The following is a 15751-nucleotide window of genomic DNA, read 5'->3' as shown; positions in this document are numbered from 1 at the left end:
GTCCCTGCCCGTGGCAGGGGGTTGGAACTGGATGAGCTTTAAGGTCCCTTCCAACCCAAACCATTCCATGGTTCTAAGTCTATTAGGAGAGAAATTCAAACCACAGCACATGCTGTGAAAGGCTACTGAGGCTGTGATGATCATGTGTTTCCCAGATCATGAGTCCAGCAAGCCAGGTGTGGTGTGAAACAGAAGTAAGGACAGTCCCCATAGCAATAAATGCCTGACAGAAAGGCAGAGGGTGGGAAGTACATTAGCTTTGCTGGCAGAGAGGGAGTGGATGCACTGGGTTTTAAAACAACAAAGAAAACCCAGATGAGCATGCTGAGCACTGGTTCAAGTGCTTGACCCTTTTCTTGGAGTTTATGTTTCCAAACTATTCTCACTAACTGGTGTTGGAGGCATTACAGTCTTCCAAATGGGATCCACCAAAAGAAGCGTGCTGAGTAGAGAATCTCTAAGAGTCATGGATTGCCCTCCGCTGCTCTGAGCTGAAAACAACAGAAGGCAGCATTACTAACACCATGTTTTTCTGTTTGCATCTAACCAGATCAACAACACAGCGGTTGGACATGCAATTGTTCTGCCAACCAGCGGCAGTCAGCTGAATGAAACTATCCAGAGGCTCTTGACTTGTCACATTTGTCTGGGTAAAGCATCCAATTTCTCCTTTAGACAGTGCCAAATCCTTCTGGTCACACAGCAGTCGGTTGTCAGTGATGCCGAAGGGAAGCCCAGTTGGGAGTCAGCTCTTTTGCTGCTGAAGACAAGGGATTCATATTCTTAGGCTGAGCAGGAAGCACTGGCATTGTGAATGAGGCTTGCTGGGCGTTATCCTCTTTGTAAAGAGAAGCTCCTTTTTTTGGCTGCTTCCCAGTTCTACAGCCCAAATAGCAATAGCTAAACGCTATAAAATATGGCCTTCTGCCATTTATGACAGAGTACTTCAGGGATCCCTTTGGACAAAGGAGCATGTAAAAATAGTAAATGCATACTTAAGTGTATTTCAGGATGAAATGACTTTGGTGTCAAGTAATGCATCAGTGCATGGTCAAGGCCTGATAGCATTTCATATGACATGAGATTTTTACAATGTTAAGAGAGGGTTATCTTCAGTTCCTCCAGGTTAAACCTATTATTTTTCTTCCCTAGATGTGTGTGAGCCTGATCCCATCTGTGGTTTTGGTAGTCAGAGACCTGTATTCAGAGACAGAAGGGCAGCTCCAACAGATATAGACACTGACATAGCCTTCATCATGGATAGCTCAGAGTCCACCACCCCTCTGCAGTTCAATGAGATGAAGAAGTACATTTCTCACCTCGTAAGTAACCTGGAAATCAGCTCTGAGCCAAAAGTATCTCAGCACCATGCAAGAGTGGCAGTTCTCCAGCAAGCTCCTTATGAATATGAAACCAACTCAAGCTTCCCACCAGTAAAAACTGAGTTTTCACTGACTGATTATGGGTCCAAAGAGAAGATCATCAATTACCTGCACAACCAAATGACCCAGCTCCATGGCACGAAGGCTATAGGAAGTGCAATTGAACACACAATGGCTCATGTTTTTGAAAGTGCACCAAACCCTCGGGATATAAGAGTCATAGTTCTGATGATGACTGGAAAAGTGAATAAACAAGAACTTGAGTACCTGCAGAAGGTTGTTACCGGTGCAAAATGCAAAGGGTACTTCTTTGTTGTCTTGGGAATTGGCAGGAAGGTGGATGTTAAGAGTATCTATAGCCTAGCTAGTGAGCCAAATGATGTGTTCTTCAAATTGGTAGATAAACCAGGAGAGCTTCATGAGGAGCCCTTACTGCGCTTTGGGAGACTGCTGCCTTCTTTTATTAGAAGTAAGTATCACATCCTGCAGCCAAAGTGTTAAGGAAGGGGCAACATGTGACTTCAGAGGGGTTAATCTGCCAGGTTTGGTCTACCTGCCTGGTTGGGTGGGCTCTGGCCTGACCACCTCTTTGGGCAGCGGGTCCCATGAAGTTAAGTCTCTTTTTATATGTTCTGTACTGTTTGGTCTGTTTATTGCTGCTCATAGGTCTGCTTAGTTAAGTATGTCTGGGTTTTGTTCACTGTTGACTTCCTAGCCCATCCTATGCAGTCCCCTGGCCCGCCAAGTAGTGTTTTCTGTACTTTGGCTTAATCCTGCCTGGCTTGCCAGTTACATCTGCAACATGTCCCGTAGATCTGGTCCTGCTAGGGCTCTTGGTCCTCTGCAGCCTGCCAGCACTCCCCCTGCGCTCCCTGAACACCCAGCAAATCTTTCTTCCCAACTTCAGCATAAGTGTCATGTCTGGCAGACATGTGGATGGCTCAGGCTGAGATCTGGAGTTGCTCTACGCAGATTTAAGGACCAGATGAACAGGGTTCTTTGCTCAGGGACAAATAATGCTGCTGTGTTTGGGATTGTGCCTAGAAAATTTGCATCTTGGCCTAGCTAGAAAGCCTGAGCTGGATCTCCAGCTACAGCCAACTGCTAGAGATCCTACATAGACCTGGCCAGCAAGGGCAAGCCTTGGGCCCTTATTAAGAAAGCTATTCTTATCAAAAAAGCCCTGAAAACCAGTCTACTGGAGTAATAACCCACTGATTCAGGAATATCTTGCACTAAATAAGAAGGAAGCGTGAGCACATCTTTCCCTGGAATAAATATTTAGGTTTTCTCAGTTTCCTTTTTCCATTTACTGCTTACAGGGATCCTGGAAAATTCTGATGTTAAGTGTGTGGTTGGAAGTGCCTGGTTGTAACCACGCTGTTCACATGTGACACGCATACACCCTCTGATATCTTATAGTTACTGCTCTCATGTTTGTAAATTGGAATAAGAATTCTTGTTATTATAACAATTGGCCTCCCAGGCCAGGATACTTCAGTAGCTACACCAAACATATTCCATAGCTGTTATCAGAGCAAGCAGGAAGAGAGGAGTTGTTTCATTTAGAAATAAATAAATGGAGAAATAGATGTAATGTGGTTTGGTAGGTAACCACCATGCTCAACATCAGTGTTTAATGACATTCTCTCTCTGTTTCTAGGCAACTTTGCTTTCTACCTATCTCCAGAGCTGAGGAAACAGTGTGAGTGGCTCCAGAATGATCAGCAAGCCAAGAGCCAGAGCCCTGGGCACACTGGGCAGAGAGCAGTGTAAGCAGTGGTTTGTCTCCTAGAGAATGAGCTTTGCTAACTCCTGTCTGGGGGAGAAAGGTAGACAACTACACATATCATTTGAAGTTTGGGCTAAATTCTATATTTAGATATATAGTACAGAGGATATGAAAGAGGTATATGCTACTGTCATCATGTAGGTCAGGAATTCCAGAAATGACTACTACTATTTGGGGATTTTCCATTCAATGAGCTGTTTTCAGAGGCTGGGCTGCCCTGGACTACCTGATATACAGGATCCATCATAGAATAGTTTCTAAACAGAAGACAAAGCTCGTATCACCGAGATTCATTCATTGCTGGCACAGAGCTGTCCTGGCTTTAGAAGGTCAAGCCCCTGGAAATTAGGCATGCTACAGATCTACTGAATTCACTCTTATGTGTGTCCAGTTGATATATAGACAGACTTGTGCCCCAAGTGATAGGCACTTTTCATTGTTTGGCTGTGGGCACGTCTAAAGCTGACATAGACTATTGACCTCAGGGGTAAGGGGATGGTGGGTCTGTTCTTGCTAATGGTTTCTATGTCAGATCCTCTCCAGTTCCAAAATTCTGCTTAAACAAGGAGAGTAAAAAAGCCATAGCAGCTGCTTTTGCTTTCACAGGTACGTGGCACCCAATGTGACCGTGAGCCAGACCCCCAGTGCCAGCAGCACCACAGTCAGTGTGAGCACCAAGCCTGCTGCGGGTACCAGTACCCACACCAGAACCACCACTGCCCAGAGCAGAGCCACTGACCAGACACCGACCAGCACTGTGGTCCAGGTGAATGCCACCACCACCGTGGTCCAGGCAAGCACCACCGCCCATGCCAAAGTCGTTGGCCGTGCCACTGCCAACTCCACAGTGGCTGTGTCAGGAGGCAGGAGAAGACAAGGTATGTGGAAGGCTCTCTCCACAAGAGCTGTGCCTCTCACTGGTCTGTACCATGGTGGGTTGTGGCTTCTCTTCCTCTGTGAGATTATTCCTATAGCAAATGTCAGTGAGAGGCCAGATTTCCTGCTTTAGGTGCAAACCTGAAAGTCTGCTCTTCGTGGGGGTTAAGGCTTTGTCAACTTGTGGTGAGGCTTTTGTGCAAAACCAGGTGGGAGACGTAATGCCTATGAGCAAAACATAAGCAGGACATCTAAATCTGACAGTGTTCAAGGCCAGGTTGGACAGGATCTTGAGCAACTTGGTCTATGGGAAGGTGTGGCAGGGGGGTTGGAGCCTTTCCAACCCAAACCATTCTGTGAGTTACTAGACAATCAATCATCTGCTGCTCAGATGTCTAGTACCTCCTATTGCTTTCTATGTTTATCTTGTACCATTACCCCCTTGTCTAAATTTTGCTGTTTATGGTGGTTCATACCATGGTATTGTTTGAATTCTCTGACAGCTAATATAAATAGTTCAGTTAGTTTACCACGGAAACAGTGTGGAGACCTATTTGGGAATGCTGAAACTCTTTCATGTGAGCATAGCTCATGTAAAGGGGTTTTCCCCTGTGTTTTTGCAAGGGGGTGCAGGCAGATCTGCACTGGCTGAATGAGTAACAAAGAATGTGTGCCATAGCACAGGGACACTTAACCAGTCAGTGAACGCATGTCCCCATGTAAATAATAAATGGAAAGCAATAAGTAAAAGCAGTCAACTTTGTTGGGTTGGATATCTGAGACAGGCAAGTCAGAACCTGGTTTGCATACACCACAACTGCCCATAGACAGGTTTTTTTGCTGTGGACTGGGAAGGAGATTTCACAGCACTGAGACACCTGTTCCCTGAGATCTTTTCTCTTCAAGTCCTTGCTTAATGTTTCTCCTGACCTTGCTTTGCAGCAAAGAGCCACGACATCCAGATCACTGATGTCACTGAGACCAGTGCCAGGCTGCGCTGGGCCAGCCCCGAGCCACACAGTGCCTACACATTTGAGATCTCCATCACCGCTGCGCTTGACCACTCGCTGGTGCAGAACCAAAACCTGACAGGCACTGAGCATATCATCCACGGACTCAAGAGTGGACAGAAATACCTTGTCGTTGTTATTGGCTACCAGAAATCCCAACCCAAAGTGACGTACACAGGGACATTCAGCACAAGTGAGTACCTCCTGAGGAAAACACGCAACATCCATGTTTTCATTAAATGGACACAAAAAACTGGGAAAAGTCCCTACGTAAGTCATGGGCAATTGGTAGGGACCAACAATCAGAGCCCTGGCAATGCTCAGTTGTTTCACTGCAGGTCCTGCATCCCCCAGACCAGCAGCTGGAGCTGGTTGTGGAATGCAGCAAATGTGCTACTTTACAACATGCGAGTTGACACTTCAGTGGTGTTAAATCAACACAGGTTGTGGGAGAAGTAAAGCTGGTCCCAGAGCGGGGTTTGTCTTATTATGTGTGCAGGAGGCTTTGCAAATTGGGTGTTGGTGGGGTCCAGATGGCATTCCTGTAAGTAATAGTAAGAGTCAAAGTGGGTTAACACAGACCAAATCTAGTCCAGCCTGATTGCACAATAAGCAAGCAAAGCTTCTTTTCCAATCACGATTTCTATAGACACCCATCTACTTCATGATATTATAAAAAAAAAAAACCCAAACAAACCAAAAAGACAAATAAGAGATTAAATGCAGGGTTTAGTCCTTTGGGTACTCAAGCTCCATGCATCCAGATCACATGTAAACCTCACCAAACATTTTGGCATGGCCAAAAGTTGCTGTGTAAGACACAGCCAAGTTGTTTGGTTGGGGTATTTTTACTCTGGTTTGGCCCAAAGGTGGCTTGGCTTGGTGCTGTGGAGAAGTTTGCACTGGTCCTGCCAGTGCTGGCATCTCAGAGCCAATTTCAGTGCCCATGAAGAGCCTTTCCATTAGCTTCAGTGGGTTTGGATTAGGTCTGAAGTCTCTTACCTTCAAGAGCAATAAACATGCCCACAAAAATGTTGAGAAAAGACATCAGTGTGTGTGGAAATAACATTTTCATGTGCTGAGCTGGAGCTCTCAATGCCCAGGGAAGCTGCATTCCCACAGAGTAAATCTAGAACAAGAACAAATGGGGTAGGCCGTGGTGACACTGTATTTGTCTATCAGCTGTGACCTAAATGCTGGGTAGGACTTGCCCCCCCTCCCCCCCCATACTCTCATCAGAAAAAAGCAAATCCAGCCCCTCCTGTGGCTGCAACCCCCTTCCACCCCCGTGGAAAATAAGCCACAGGTTTTCATGAGGATACAATAGGCTGCAGCTGTGCAGAACATGGTGCAGTATGAACCATGTTCTCCTTTCCATCACAAGTGACAATCCTCAACAGCATAGTTCCTAGAGGGATGTGAGGCCATGATGGGAGGAGTCTGAGAGGCATGCAATGCATGGACAGTCCTTGAGGGCTGCAGGGGAACAAGAAGAAGGTCCATCGCGGACTATCTACTCCCTTGGAGAATGCCGCTGTTTTCTGCCATCTCTAAGGCCTGAGGAGCAAAGCTAAACTAGCTACAGAGAGGCCATGTCCTGCTCCTTCAAAGCCCTTCTGCAGCTGCATGCTGTGGGGTGAGTGGGAGCCCTGAGGATGCTTCTTGGCAGTCACCCCCAAGGATGAGCCCAGCTGCACAGCAGAGCTGCTGGCTGGGGTCATCAAGCCAGCTGCCTCTAATAAACATCTCTGAACTGCATGTGCTGTGGTGAACAGCTCCAGACCTGACTCCTGCAGCCTGTGTGTGCCCTGTGCTGGAGTTGGGGCCAGTGGGTTTGGTTATGGCTGTGCTGAGGGCACTGCCACAGATCCCCTTCTCTTTGGCTGACCCATCTGCTTCTGCCCCACAGAGACCCCAGCACAGCCCAAGGTGTCCATGGCCAACATGATGCTCAACACGGAGCCACTGGAAGGTCCTGAGAGTCGTGAGTATGGGCAATAGCACTGGGCTGGGAGGGTTTTGGCAGGACCCCACTGAGAACCTGGACACTTGCACTCATCTTTCCATTGCCTGCTTCTAAACCCAGAGCCAACAGATCATAGCAGAGATGACATCCCTGGCCATGTAGGTCTGAGCCCTGTATTCGAGTCTCTACCCCATGCTGGATCCAGAGCCCCTTGAAGTTGCTGTGAGCTTCATGAGGGATGCAGACTCGGTCCTGTTTCCATCACAGGGATGGGAGATGAGACAGGGCCCAACTGCTGGCTACTCTGCAAGGCGAAGCTGTACTCCATGGCCTCCCCAGCATATGTGGATGCAGAATATCACCTGATACTTGCTCCTTCTCTCCTCACTTGGGGTGAAGAATAGGTCTCGGCTCCTTGGTGTTTTTAATCCTGTCAACCTATGTTAACAACCCATAATCACTGTACACGTTAATATGTCATCTCACTGCTTTTGTTGACATCTTACGTTAGCATTACACTCATTGTACTGTAAGTGCCAGACTGCAACCCTTCTTCCAAGGCTCTGGAAGGGCTCTCAGCCTTCATGAAGCAGCACAGCCCTGTTGCAGGCACCAGCTACAGATCTGGCATCCAAAACTCATCCCTGAATCATAATTCTTCAGTTTTTCTTTAAGCATTGCACTTGCACTGTAGCTCATTTTTCCCCTGAGGTGATCTCCGAAGCTCGGGGAGATGCTGCTGCTTAATGCATTCACCCAGCAAGAGCTGCAAAGCTGCTGTTTGGGTTATGGCTGCTTGTGCTGAAAAGGATGAGCATGGACCTCATGTCTGACTGGTGCTACCCCTGGAGCTTGCTGCAGTGGAGGGTTTGAGGGCTTGTGCTCAGCAGGGACCATATCATTCATTTCTGCCTCGCTGCATGTTCCATCATCCCACCCTTCTCGTATGTTCCCATTGGTTTGGTCCCTCTCCCTGACACTGATATCCCCTGGGAAGCCTTCACCTGGCTTGTCCCCACCAGGTGACATGCATTCCCATGGCTTTAACCCCTTGTGTGCCAGTCCTTTGCAAACAAGGTGTGTTTAGGTCTGCCTGAAGGAAAATGGATGTGCTCTGTGCTCAGTCTGTGCTTCGATGCAGAGCTCTCAATCTCAGCTTCTCCTGTTGACCAACTTGCAGCAAAAGTCTCTGCCTGAGGATTTATGGCACACGTCAATCTGGGGGATGCATTCCCAGGGAATGCTAATCTGAAGCTTTTCAACAAGCTAAAGGCATTGAACAGGGCAGGGGTTTGGGATGGGTTGTTCAGCTGAGTCGTCTCTATTCCTCTGTGCAACATGTGTTAATCTTCTGATGGACCTTGGAGGAAGTCCCAAAATCCACCCTCCTTATATAGGCAAAACAGCTGCTCATATGGGTGGCCTATCTCTGCTAATAAAAACTCTGGAATTTGGGCCTAAATTATAATTTCTGGATAGGAAAGGAATTTATGTTTAAATCCTCATCAAGCCTTAAAGTGTCCCAGGTGCGGCTTTGCCTTGAGAGATAAACTAAATATACTTAAGGATTCAGAGTTACTGCCAAGACCAATGGCTTTGGAAATATGTGGGAGGAGTTGTGTGAGGGTCTGATTCCATGTGCACCAGCAGGGAGTAAGGGGCTGTCAACAACTTGGTCCATGGACTTGGGGGATGGATGCACAAGGAAGACAAGAGTGGGGAGATGCAAGCTAGAGGCTGGGGAAGGTTTGCACTCAGAAGGGGAATCACATCAAGGAAATGCCACCAGTCCTGTACCAGGCTTTTGTTCTTTTCAATCTCTTTGCTTTTTCAGCTTTTAACCCTCTCAGAATCACTCACCCTTTGCACCTTTTGACATGCAGATTGGCCCGACCCTTGCTTGCTGGACTTTGACATGGGCATGCAGTGCAAGGACTATCAGATTGTGTGGTTCTTTGACTACAAAAACAAGATCTGCAGCCAGGGTTGGTATGGTGGCTGCGGTGGTAATGCAAATAGATTTGAGACTGAAGCTGAGTGCATTAGCAAATGCTTAAAACCATGTAAGTACCACATGGGGATGAATCCTTTTGTATTTGATCGTATTGTCAAATGATGTTCAGATCAGAGAGAAAACATCTTTGATATCCAAACCCATGCACTTTTTCCTCCAGCAGCAGCAGAGAAAACCATGCAGCAGCCACCTCTTGAGAAAAGATTATCATCAGGTAACACCCAAACCCCTCACTTATCACAAACCAAAGCAAATCCATTGTTTCACCTAGACCACTTCATAGCATGCATCCACTCATGTCCAATACAAGATCACCAGTAGCATAGACTTGGTTTGCATTTGCTCCTTGACATGACCATGCCCTACCATCGGCTTTGCATGATGAAGTCCCATCGCATGCATGTTGTCCCACCAGGACACGCTGTGTTTGCACAACCAGAGTGCAAACTGCAGCAAAATTGGTGCTTTGTGAAAGGTTCAGATTTCATGAGAAGGGTGAGGTGGCTGAACTGGTCCCAGAGCAGTTCCTATTACTGTTGCATGACCACTCAATGCCACCACTCTGGAGCATGTCTTTGTTGAGATGTCAGACTTGCACATGTTTCACTGCATGTAACCAAACGCTTGATGTAAAATCACTCCCTGGTTCTTGGGTCTCATGTGCAGATGTCTTTTTTTGCACCAAAAGATGAAAATCCAAGTTGAGGGAGGAGCCCACAGGGCAATGATCCCCTCAGGGAGGTTCTGAGAACAACCTCTTGGAGACTTGGTATGGAATTAGAGGCTCGAATTCACATGTGTTGGTTCAGCAAGGGTTGGGATGGGAACTTAACCCTAGCAAAGCCTTCCTACCACAGTAGCCTCTCCTCCTTTTCAGGGTTTTTTCAGGGTCCTTTGCAGAGATGGGAGGGAAATCCAGGAGTGAAGCAAGCACTGGTACCTAATGGCAGAACTTTAATCCTCGCAGGGATGTGCCAGGGCTTGAAAAGGCAAATGAAGGATCCCTCCCATCCATTTGATTTTCTCAGGTGTATTTTAGGCTCCTTAGATTAGTCCCAGGAGCTTTTGCTATTGGCAGCAGTGCACCCTGAGTCCAGCTGTGGGTGCCCCTGCAGAAACATGCAGGGAACCAAGGAGAAGAAGGCCACCACCAGCCATGGAGAGATGCCTGGGGTGGCAGCTGCCTGCAAAAGGAGATTGCAAGGTGCGTCCAGGATATGGACAGACACCATGGACAAAGATCCATTGGTTGCAGGCAGAGGAAGCAGTGTATGGCTTGTGCAGAAACCAGTCTCGAGCTGGGTTTTATCCTTATGGAGCAGGGAAGCCCCCCCCGGTGTGGTTTCCTCCAGAGGGCATGTGTTTCTTTCAGCCCCATCCCATAGACCAGCCCTTCCTGATCATTGTCACATGCCTCAATGCTGTTTCCAGCAACTGCTGTTCAGACTTAAGTGAAATTTCATGAACTTGGCACCATTCTGCCCTGGGCAGATAGTCAAGAAAAGCGAGCGAGGGGCCCTGGAGGGATGCTCATGTCTCTGCCTGCCCTGCTCTATTTACTGCTTCTTTCTCTTTTTGTCTTATGCAAAAGCCACCAGGCCTACCTCCCATTTGAAGCCTTTTAAATGCTGTGAAAACCTTTCATTATTGAATTTTTACGTATATATAACAGATATATCTATATATATTTTCTTTGCCATGACAAAATTAACTGTTAGTGCAGCTGAGGCACTAGCCAGGCCTCAGGCCAGATTAAAAGTCCAGGCACTTTTTCTCTGTGAGATGAATTAAAACCTTGGCTTATAGTGGCTGGTCCCCATCTTTTGAACCTGACAGAGACAGTCACAACGTAAAAACACATTTGACCTGCCAAGTTCATTCTTTCCATCAATTCTCTGACATTTTTTGGATAAGCTTTTATTTCATTTAATGTGTTTTGGGCTTGGTTATTTGGTTTTGGGGGGGGAGGTTTTAGTTCAAATGCCATCCAGGGGTTCAGCCAGAGGAGTTACTGGATGGTGCTCTGAAAATGAAGGGTGGCACCAGGCACTTGAGCAGGCAAACTGAAGGTTGCAAATCAAGTCAGTTTTCAGATTCTGTGATTTCAAATTCCAGATTTGAAAACAGAAATACAAAAAAGAAATCCTGCTTCAAAAACCTGCATTTAGAACAGGATGATGGGCAGGAGAATACCTTTGGACAGGTTTCCTCCCTCAGAAAGGATGTGTTCCCAGCTCCTCTTTTCTAAAGAGTCAAGGGATCACAGCGTTGTTCTAGCAGCATCTGTTCAGTCACAGCATGGAGTCATTCCGCATGCAGAAGAGGGAAAAATACAGCTAAAATGAATGGTCAGAAAGGGTTTGGGTGTTTGGCAGGATCTACTCAGAAGCGTACGTGTGGCTGGGCTGTGAGGTCTCTGACACTATCTGGGCACTCTGTGTCCGTCCTGCATGCACTCTGCTGTGCTGCAGTGATCCTGGGCTCCCGGCAGCTTCCACAACCAACCACAATTTCCTTTAGAGCAAGCCTGCCACCAGTGCTTTCGTATTGCCCAGGGCCCACTGCCAGACCTGCTTTCTAGCTGGGATTGCAGGGATAATCTTCTGTGCCTGTTTCCTGTGGAAACTTTAGACGGGTTTAGCCTGCCTTGGCTTTCATCAGGCCCCAGAGAAACTTGCTGGGAAACAAACCCTTCCATATATTCACCCTGTATCAATATATTCTTCCCTATATTCACTTGTGGGTATCTTGGGGCTCTGTTTCTGGTAGTATAGAAACCTGGTGAGATCTCTCAGCCCCCTGCAATTACTGCCTGATTGCTTTTGACTGTTGCTTGGGATGGGCAGAATCACAGAAAGATGAATATAAAGTTGTTATCTCGCAAAATCCTGCCTTCACATGAGCTGTCTGAGGGTCACAGCTGGTTCAAGCACCTTTGCTGTCACCAAAGAGCTATTTCTGGGTGCCCTGTGTGATTATAAGGGGGCTTTTCACCATTTCAGACAAGTCCTTTCATTATCTTGATTTCTGGCACCTGGCTTACAAAAGGCATGACCCTAAGACATGATGATCAGAAGGTAACTTTAAGACTTAATTCCCCCTGCAGTCACTGCTGGTGTGCTCTGTATGCAGTGATCAAGAAAAGAAGGTGGTAAAGGAGTTTATTTTATTTTAATGAATTAAAAAAGGGGCTCAAGCTGCAAATACCCTCCAATGAGAGTAACTCCACACTTTTCCTTCAGTTGCTGGTTCTGCTTTACTGAATTACTGGTTTGACTCATGACTTAGATTTTCACTCATGCCCAGGTCTGGTGGTTCAGGGCTGGTGACCTCAAAAGAAAGACTTTCTGCAAACAAAGAGATGGGATTTAGTCACAGGAGATGTGCAGAGTCGGTGCTGTGGTTGTCCTTTCTGAGCTTGCATGCCAGCCCTGCTTGCAGGCATTGCTCTGCCATGCGGATACTTTCAGAGAGGCCATGGTTCACCAGGAGTGTTATTGCTGACTTCTCCTGCTTTTACCCACAGTCATGGACATCTGTCGGCTGCAAAAAGATGAGGGGACCTGCAGGAACTTTGTGCTCAAGTGGTACTATGACCCCGCGACCAAGAGCTGTGCCCGGTTCTGGTACGGCGGCTGTGGAGGCAACGACAACAGATTCAACACACAGAAAGAATGTGAAAAGTTCTGTGTCCCTGGTAAGCAGCAAATGTGCAGCTGAGGAGGGCTCAGCCCCGGGGCTAGTGGAAGGTGACCCTGCCTTTGGCAGGGGGCTGGAGCTGGGTAAGCTTTAAGGTCCTTCCCAGCCCAAACCAGTCTGTGATGCTGTGATTTCCAGCCCAGTGCATGGCTGTAGTGAGCTTGCTTGTGGTGCTCTGGATTCCATAGCAAGTCCTGGCAATGAACTCCTTTCCCTTCCCTTAGTAATCGGCACCTCCTCATGCATGGAATAACCGCATTTATTTTCTCTTTCTCCATCAAACCCTTTCAGGTAACATCAACCCTGGTGTGATGACGACGATAGGAACATAGAGCCAGAGACCTGTCAACACATACCTCTGAGACAGCCAGAAGCATCGGCCGTTCCCTCCCTACCCCTGTAGAAGCTAAGGGTATAGACTACCTTGCACTGTGCTATTTCATGCTTTTACTTCCAAGCAAACCTCGAAGAAAGCGTTTTGCTTCATGACCTATCAATATGGTGCTAAACTGTTTGCGGACTGAGTGCTACGTGTGTCCAGGTTATATTGTATAGCTTCAACATTACCAAATATTTACCTAATTGCAGATGGTTCTTGTCTCTCAATGTGTCTCTAAATTCCCCTTTCTCCTGGATTCCAGCCATCGGCCTTTCTCAGGCACCATAAAAATGAGACAAAAAGAAAAAGACCATTATAACAGTTTCACTGCCACTGTTACCTGCTTGCTTTTACTGTTCTCATAATGGAGTGTAATGTTACAGGGAAGCCCTCATGTAAGAGAGAAGCTGATTCTGATAAACAAGCAGTTCCATTTTCAATTCTTCCTTGGGTTCTGGTTTGTTTTTTTCTTCTTTTGCTGGATTTTGCTCCAGGCTGGATCTCCTGTAACAGCCGTGGCCAACTGAACCAGTAAGGAAAAGGCAGCAAGGTTTCCAAATGCAAATGCACTGCTGGGACCAAGGCCTCAGTTAGCAACTTTTCAATTGTGGTGTAGGATGCCTCTGGCACCCTTCTGATGTCTATGTTTTATAAAACACAAAGCAAAGTGACTGGGGAGAGGGGCAGAGGCTTGGGGGGGGGGGGGGGAGTTATTTTTATTGTGGAATCTGTGTCAGGAGTCTATACAAGAACTTTTGAATAAAGTCTAATGGAGGTTTTGAGAAACTCGTGGGTTTGTCTTTGTGGGCATCAGTGGAGGCATTTTCTAAGGCCTGGGAAGCATTTTATAGAGGGAAATCACACTGGCCCTTAAAGGAAGCATAGATGTAGTGTGGGTGGATACTCAGGGGGACATCAGTGAGGTACTGCTGGTAATCTGGGATTTTCCAGTTTAGAAAGAGGTGGAAACTGAGATGTCTTGGTTGGGAAATCTCTTACCAGTTTAAAGCCATTAGTTAACACCATTTACAAGATTGATCAAGCTGTCTGGGTGCCTCAGGTCCACTTGGGAAGCTGCCCTATTGATTTGGTACCACCTCTGAGCACATCACAAAGGCTTCATTAAAAAAGAGGGGAATAGGTAACATTTATTTATGTATTGCTATAATTGGCTCTTGCAATGGCTGCACCCAGCTGCAGCTGCTCCGGAGAGCAGAGCCCGCCCTGCACTTCATTGTGTACAGGGCATGGCCAGGTCCCCTTTTCATTGCTTTCACGGGGTATAAAAGCTGCAGGTGGGTTAAAGCAACCTGTGAAGCATCCTCTTCTCCAGCCTCCCCACTCTGCAGCACAGGAGCGCTGTCCCCAGTGCCTGTTTGCTGGGAAAGCTGCTCTCAGTGGACCACGGTCGTTCCGGGACGCGAAGGCACAGGCGGCTCTCGCAGCGTGTGCAGGGAGCGGGCGTCCCCACTCCTCCCCAGCATCGCGGGGCTGCGGAACGCTGCAGCCGCCTCTCCAGCGCCTTTTAAGGTAGCGCCTTGCGCTCCGGGCCCGGGGCCAGCGGCCGCGGAGCGCACATGAGAGTGATCTGCAGCTGGAGCGCATCTGCCAGCGTGGCTGCGGGACCGCACCGCGGGCACAATAGCTCTGACCGGCTCCGCAGAGCACCAGGATCCCATCCCGTCCCCCCGTCCCCAACCCGCCATTCTAGGGAAGGGGGTTGCATCCTTAACGTGTTTTTTCCTGGAGATGAGTTAGCTCTGGGCAAACAGTTCCCATCCACCCGCAGAACTGTTTATTTGTTGCATCCTAAAAGAAATGTCAGGGGCTTGGAGCAAGCTGCTCTAGGGGAAGGTGTCCCTGCCCGTGGCAGGGGGTTTGAACTGGATTTGCTTTAAGGTTCTTTCCAACGCAAACCAGCCTGGGATTCTATGATTCTATGAAATGCAGACACTGTGTTGATGAACTCGAGATAGATGTGGTGGATGTATGTACGTCCTTTAAGCAGGCCTTCTTATGCAGACACCCTATCTAAAGCTCCTGCAGCAAAAAGACTCTTGACTTTGCTTTTGAAGGTACAGCATCAGTCTTCCCCCCAGTTCCTCCCCCACCCCACCTGAGAGGGAGATAGCAAAGATGCAAAAAAAGTGATGCCAGGAAGGTCTGACCATAGATATAGACATTATGGGTGGGTGATGGTTGCCTACATCTAGGTGATGTGTCATTTCAGAAACCCTTGGGCACCAGTTGCACAGTGCATGTGGGGTCTCCTTAACCTTTAACATGTGTTCCAATGCCACACAGGTGCTGTTAAGTGACTTGCAGGAGCTCGCATTTAGGTAACGAGGACCACACTTAAAGGCAGGTGTGGATGCAGGCTTTGTAGTTTCTTCGGGGCAACCTTACTGTGAAATACTCCATGAGAAGGGTCATTGGTAAAATAAGGGCTGGTGGCTCTGCTGATGGGACAGAATTAGCATTAGGTCTTGAGGACAAAGCATTAAGTCCAAGACTTGCTTGGACTTTATGCAGGTCTTCAAGGCAGGATCAACCCAACCTACATCAGTCCTGCAAAGGTTTGTCCACCCTGTTCCCGGGAAAGTCCAGAGATTTAGGCCATTTCTGTAATTGCC

The 15751-nt window shown here is 47.6% G+C and overlaps 1 protein-coding gene across 2 annotated transcripts in view; it reads left to right on the top strand.

The window, feature by feature from the left end:
* COL6A3 (collagen type VI alpha 3 chain) overlaps window positions 1-13071 on the top strand; it is a gene marked incomplete at both ends in the record, with an annotated part of 50521 nt that extends 37450 nt beyond the window's left edge. For both annotated transcript variants that reach the window (XM_080621811.1, XM_080621810.1), the window contains 10 exons: window positions 551-650; window positions 1153-1851; window positions 3046-3154; window positions 3781-4052; window positions 4993-5253; window positions 6970-7044; window positions 8910-9089; window positions 9201-9254; window positions 12567-12737; window positions 13031-13071. In XM_080621811.1, coding sequence (XP_080477937.1) covers window positions 551-650; window positions 1153-1851; window positions 3046-3154; window positions 3781-4052; window positions 4993-5253; window positions 6970-7044; window positions 8910-9089; window positions 9201-9254; window positions 12567-12737; window positions 13031-13071 — 1962 coding nt within the window. The remainder of the gene's footprint in view (window positions 1-550; window positions 651-1152; window positions 1852-3045; window positions 3155-3780; window positions 4053-4992; window positions 5254-6969; window positions 7045-8909; window positions 9090-9200; window positions 9255-12566; window positions 12738-13030) is intronic.
* Between the last annotated feature and the right edge of the window lie 2680 nt (window positions 13072-15751).

Source organism: Psittacula echo, assembly GCF_963264785.1.
Source record: "Psittacula echo genome assembly, chromosome: 6".
NCBI classification, from domain to species: domain Eukaryota; kingdom Metazoa; phylum Chordata; class Aves; order Psittaciformes; family Psittacidae; genus Psittacula; species Psittacula echo.
Note: the sequence above shows the minus strand (reverse complement) of the source record. Positions and strands in the feature narration are given on the sequence as shown.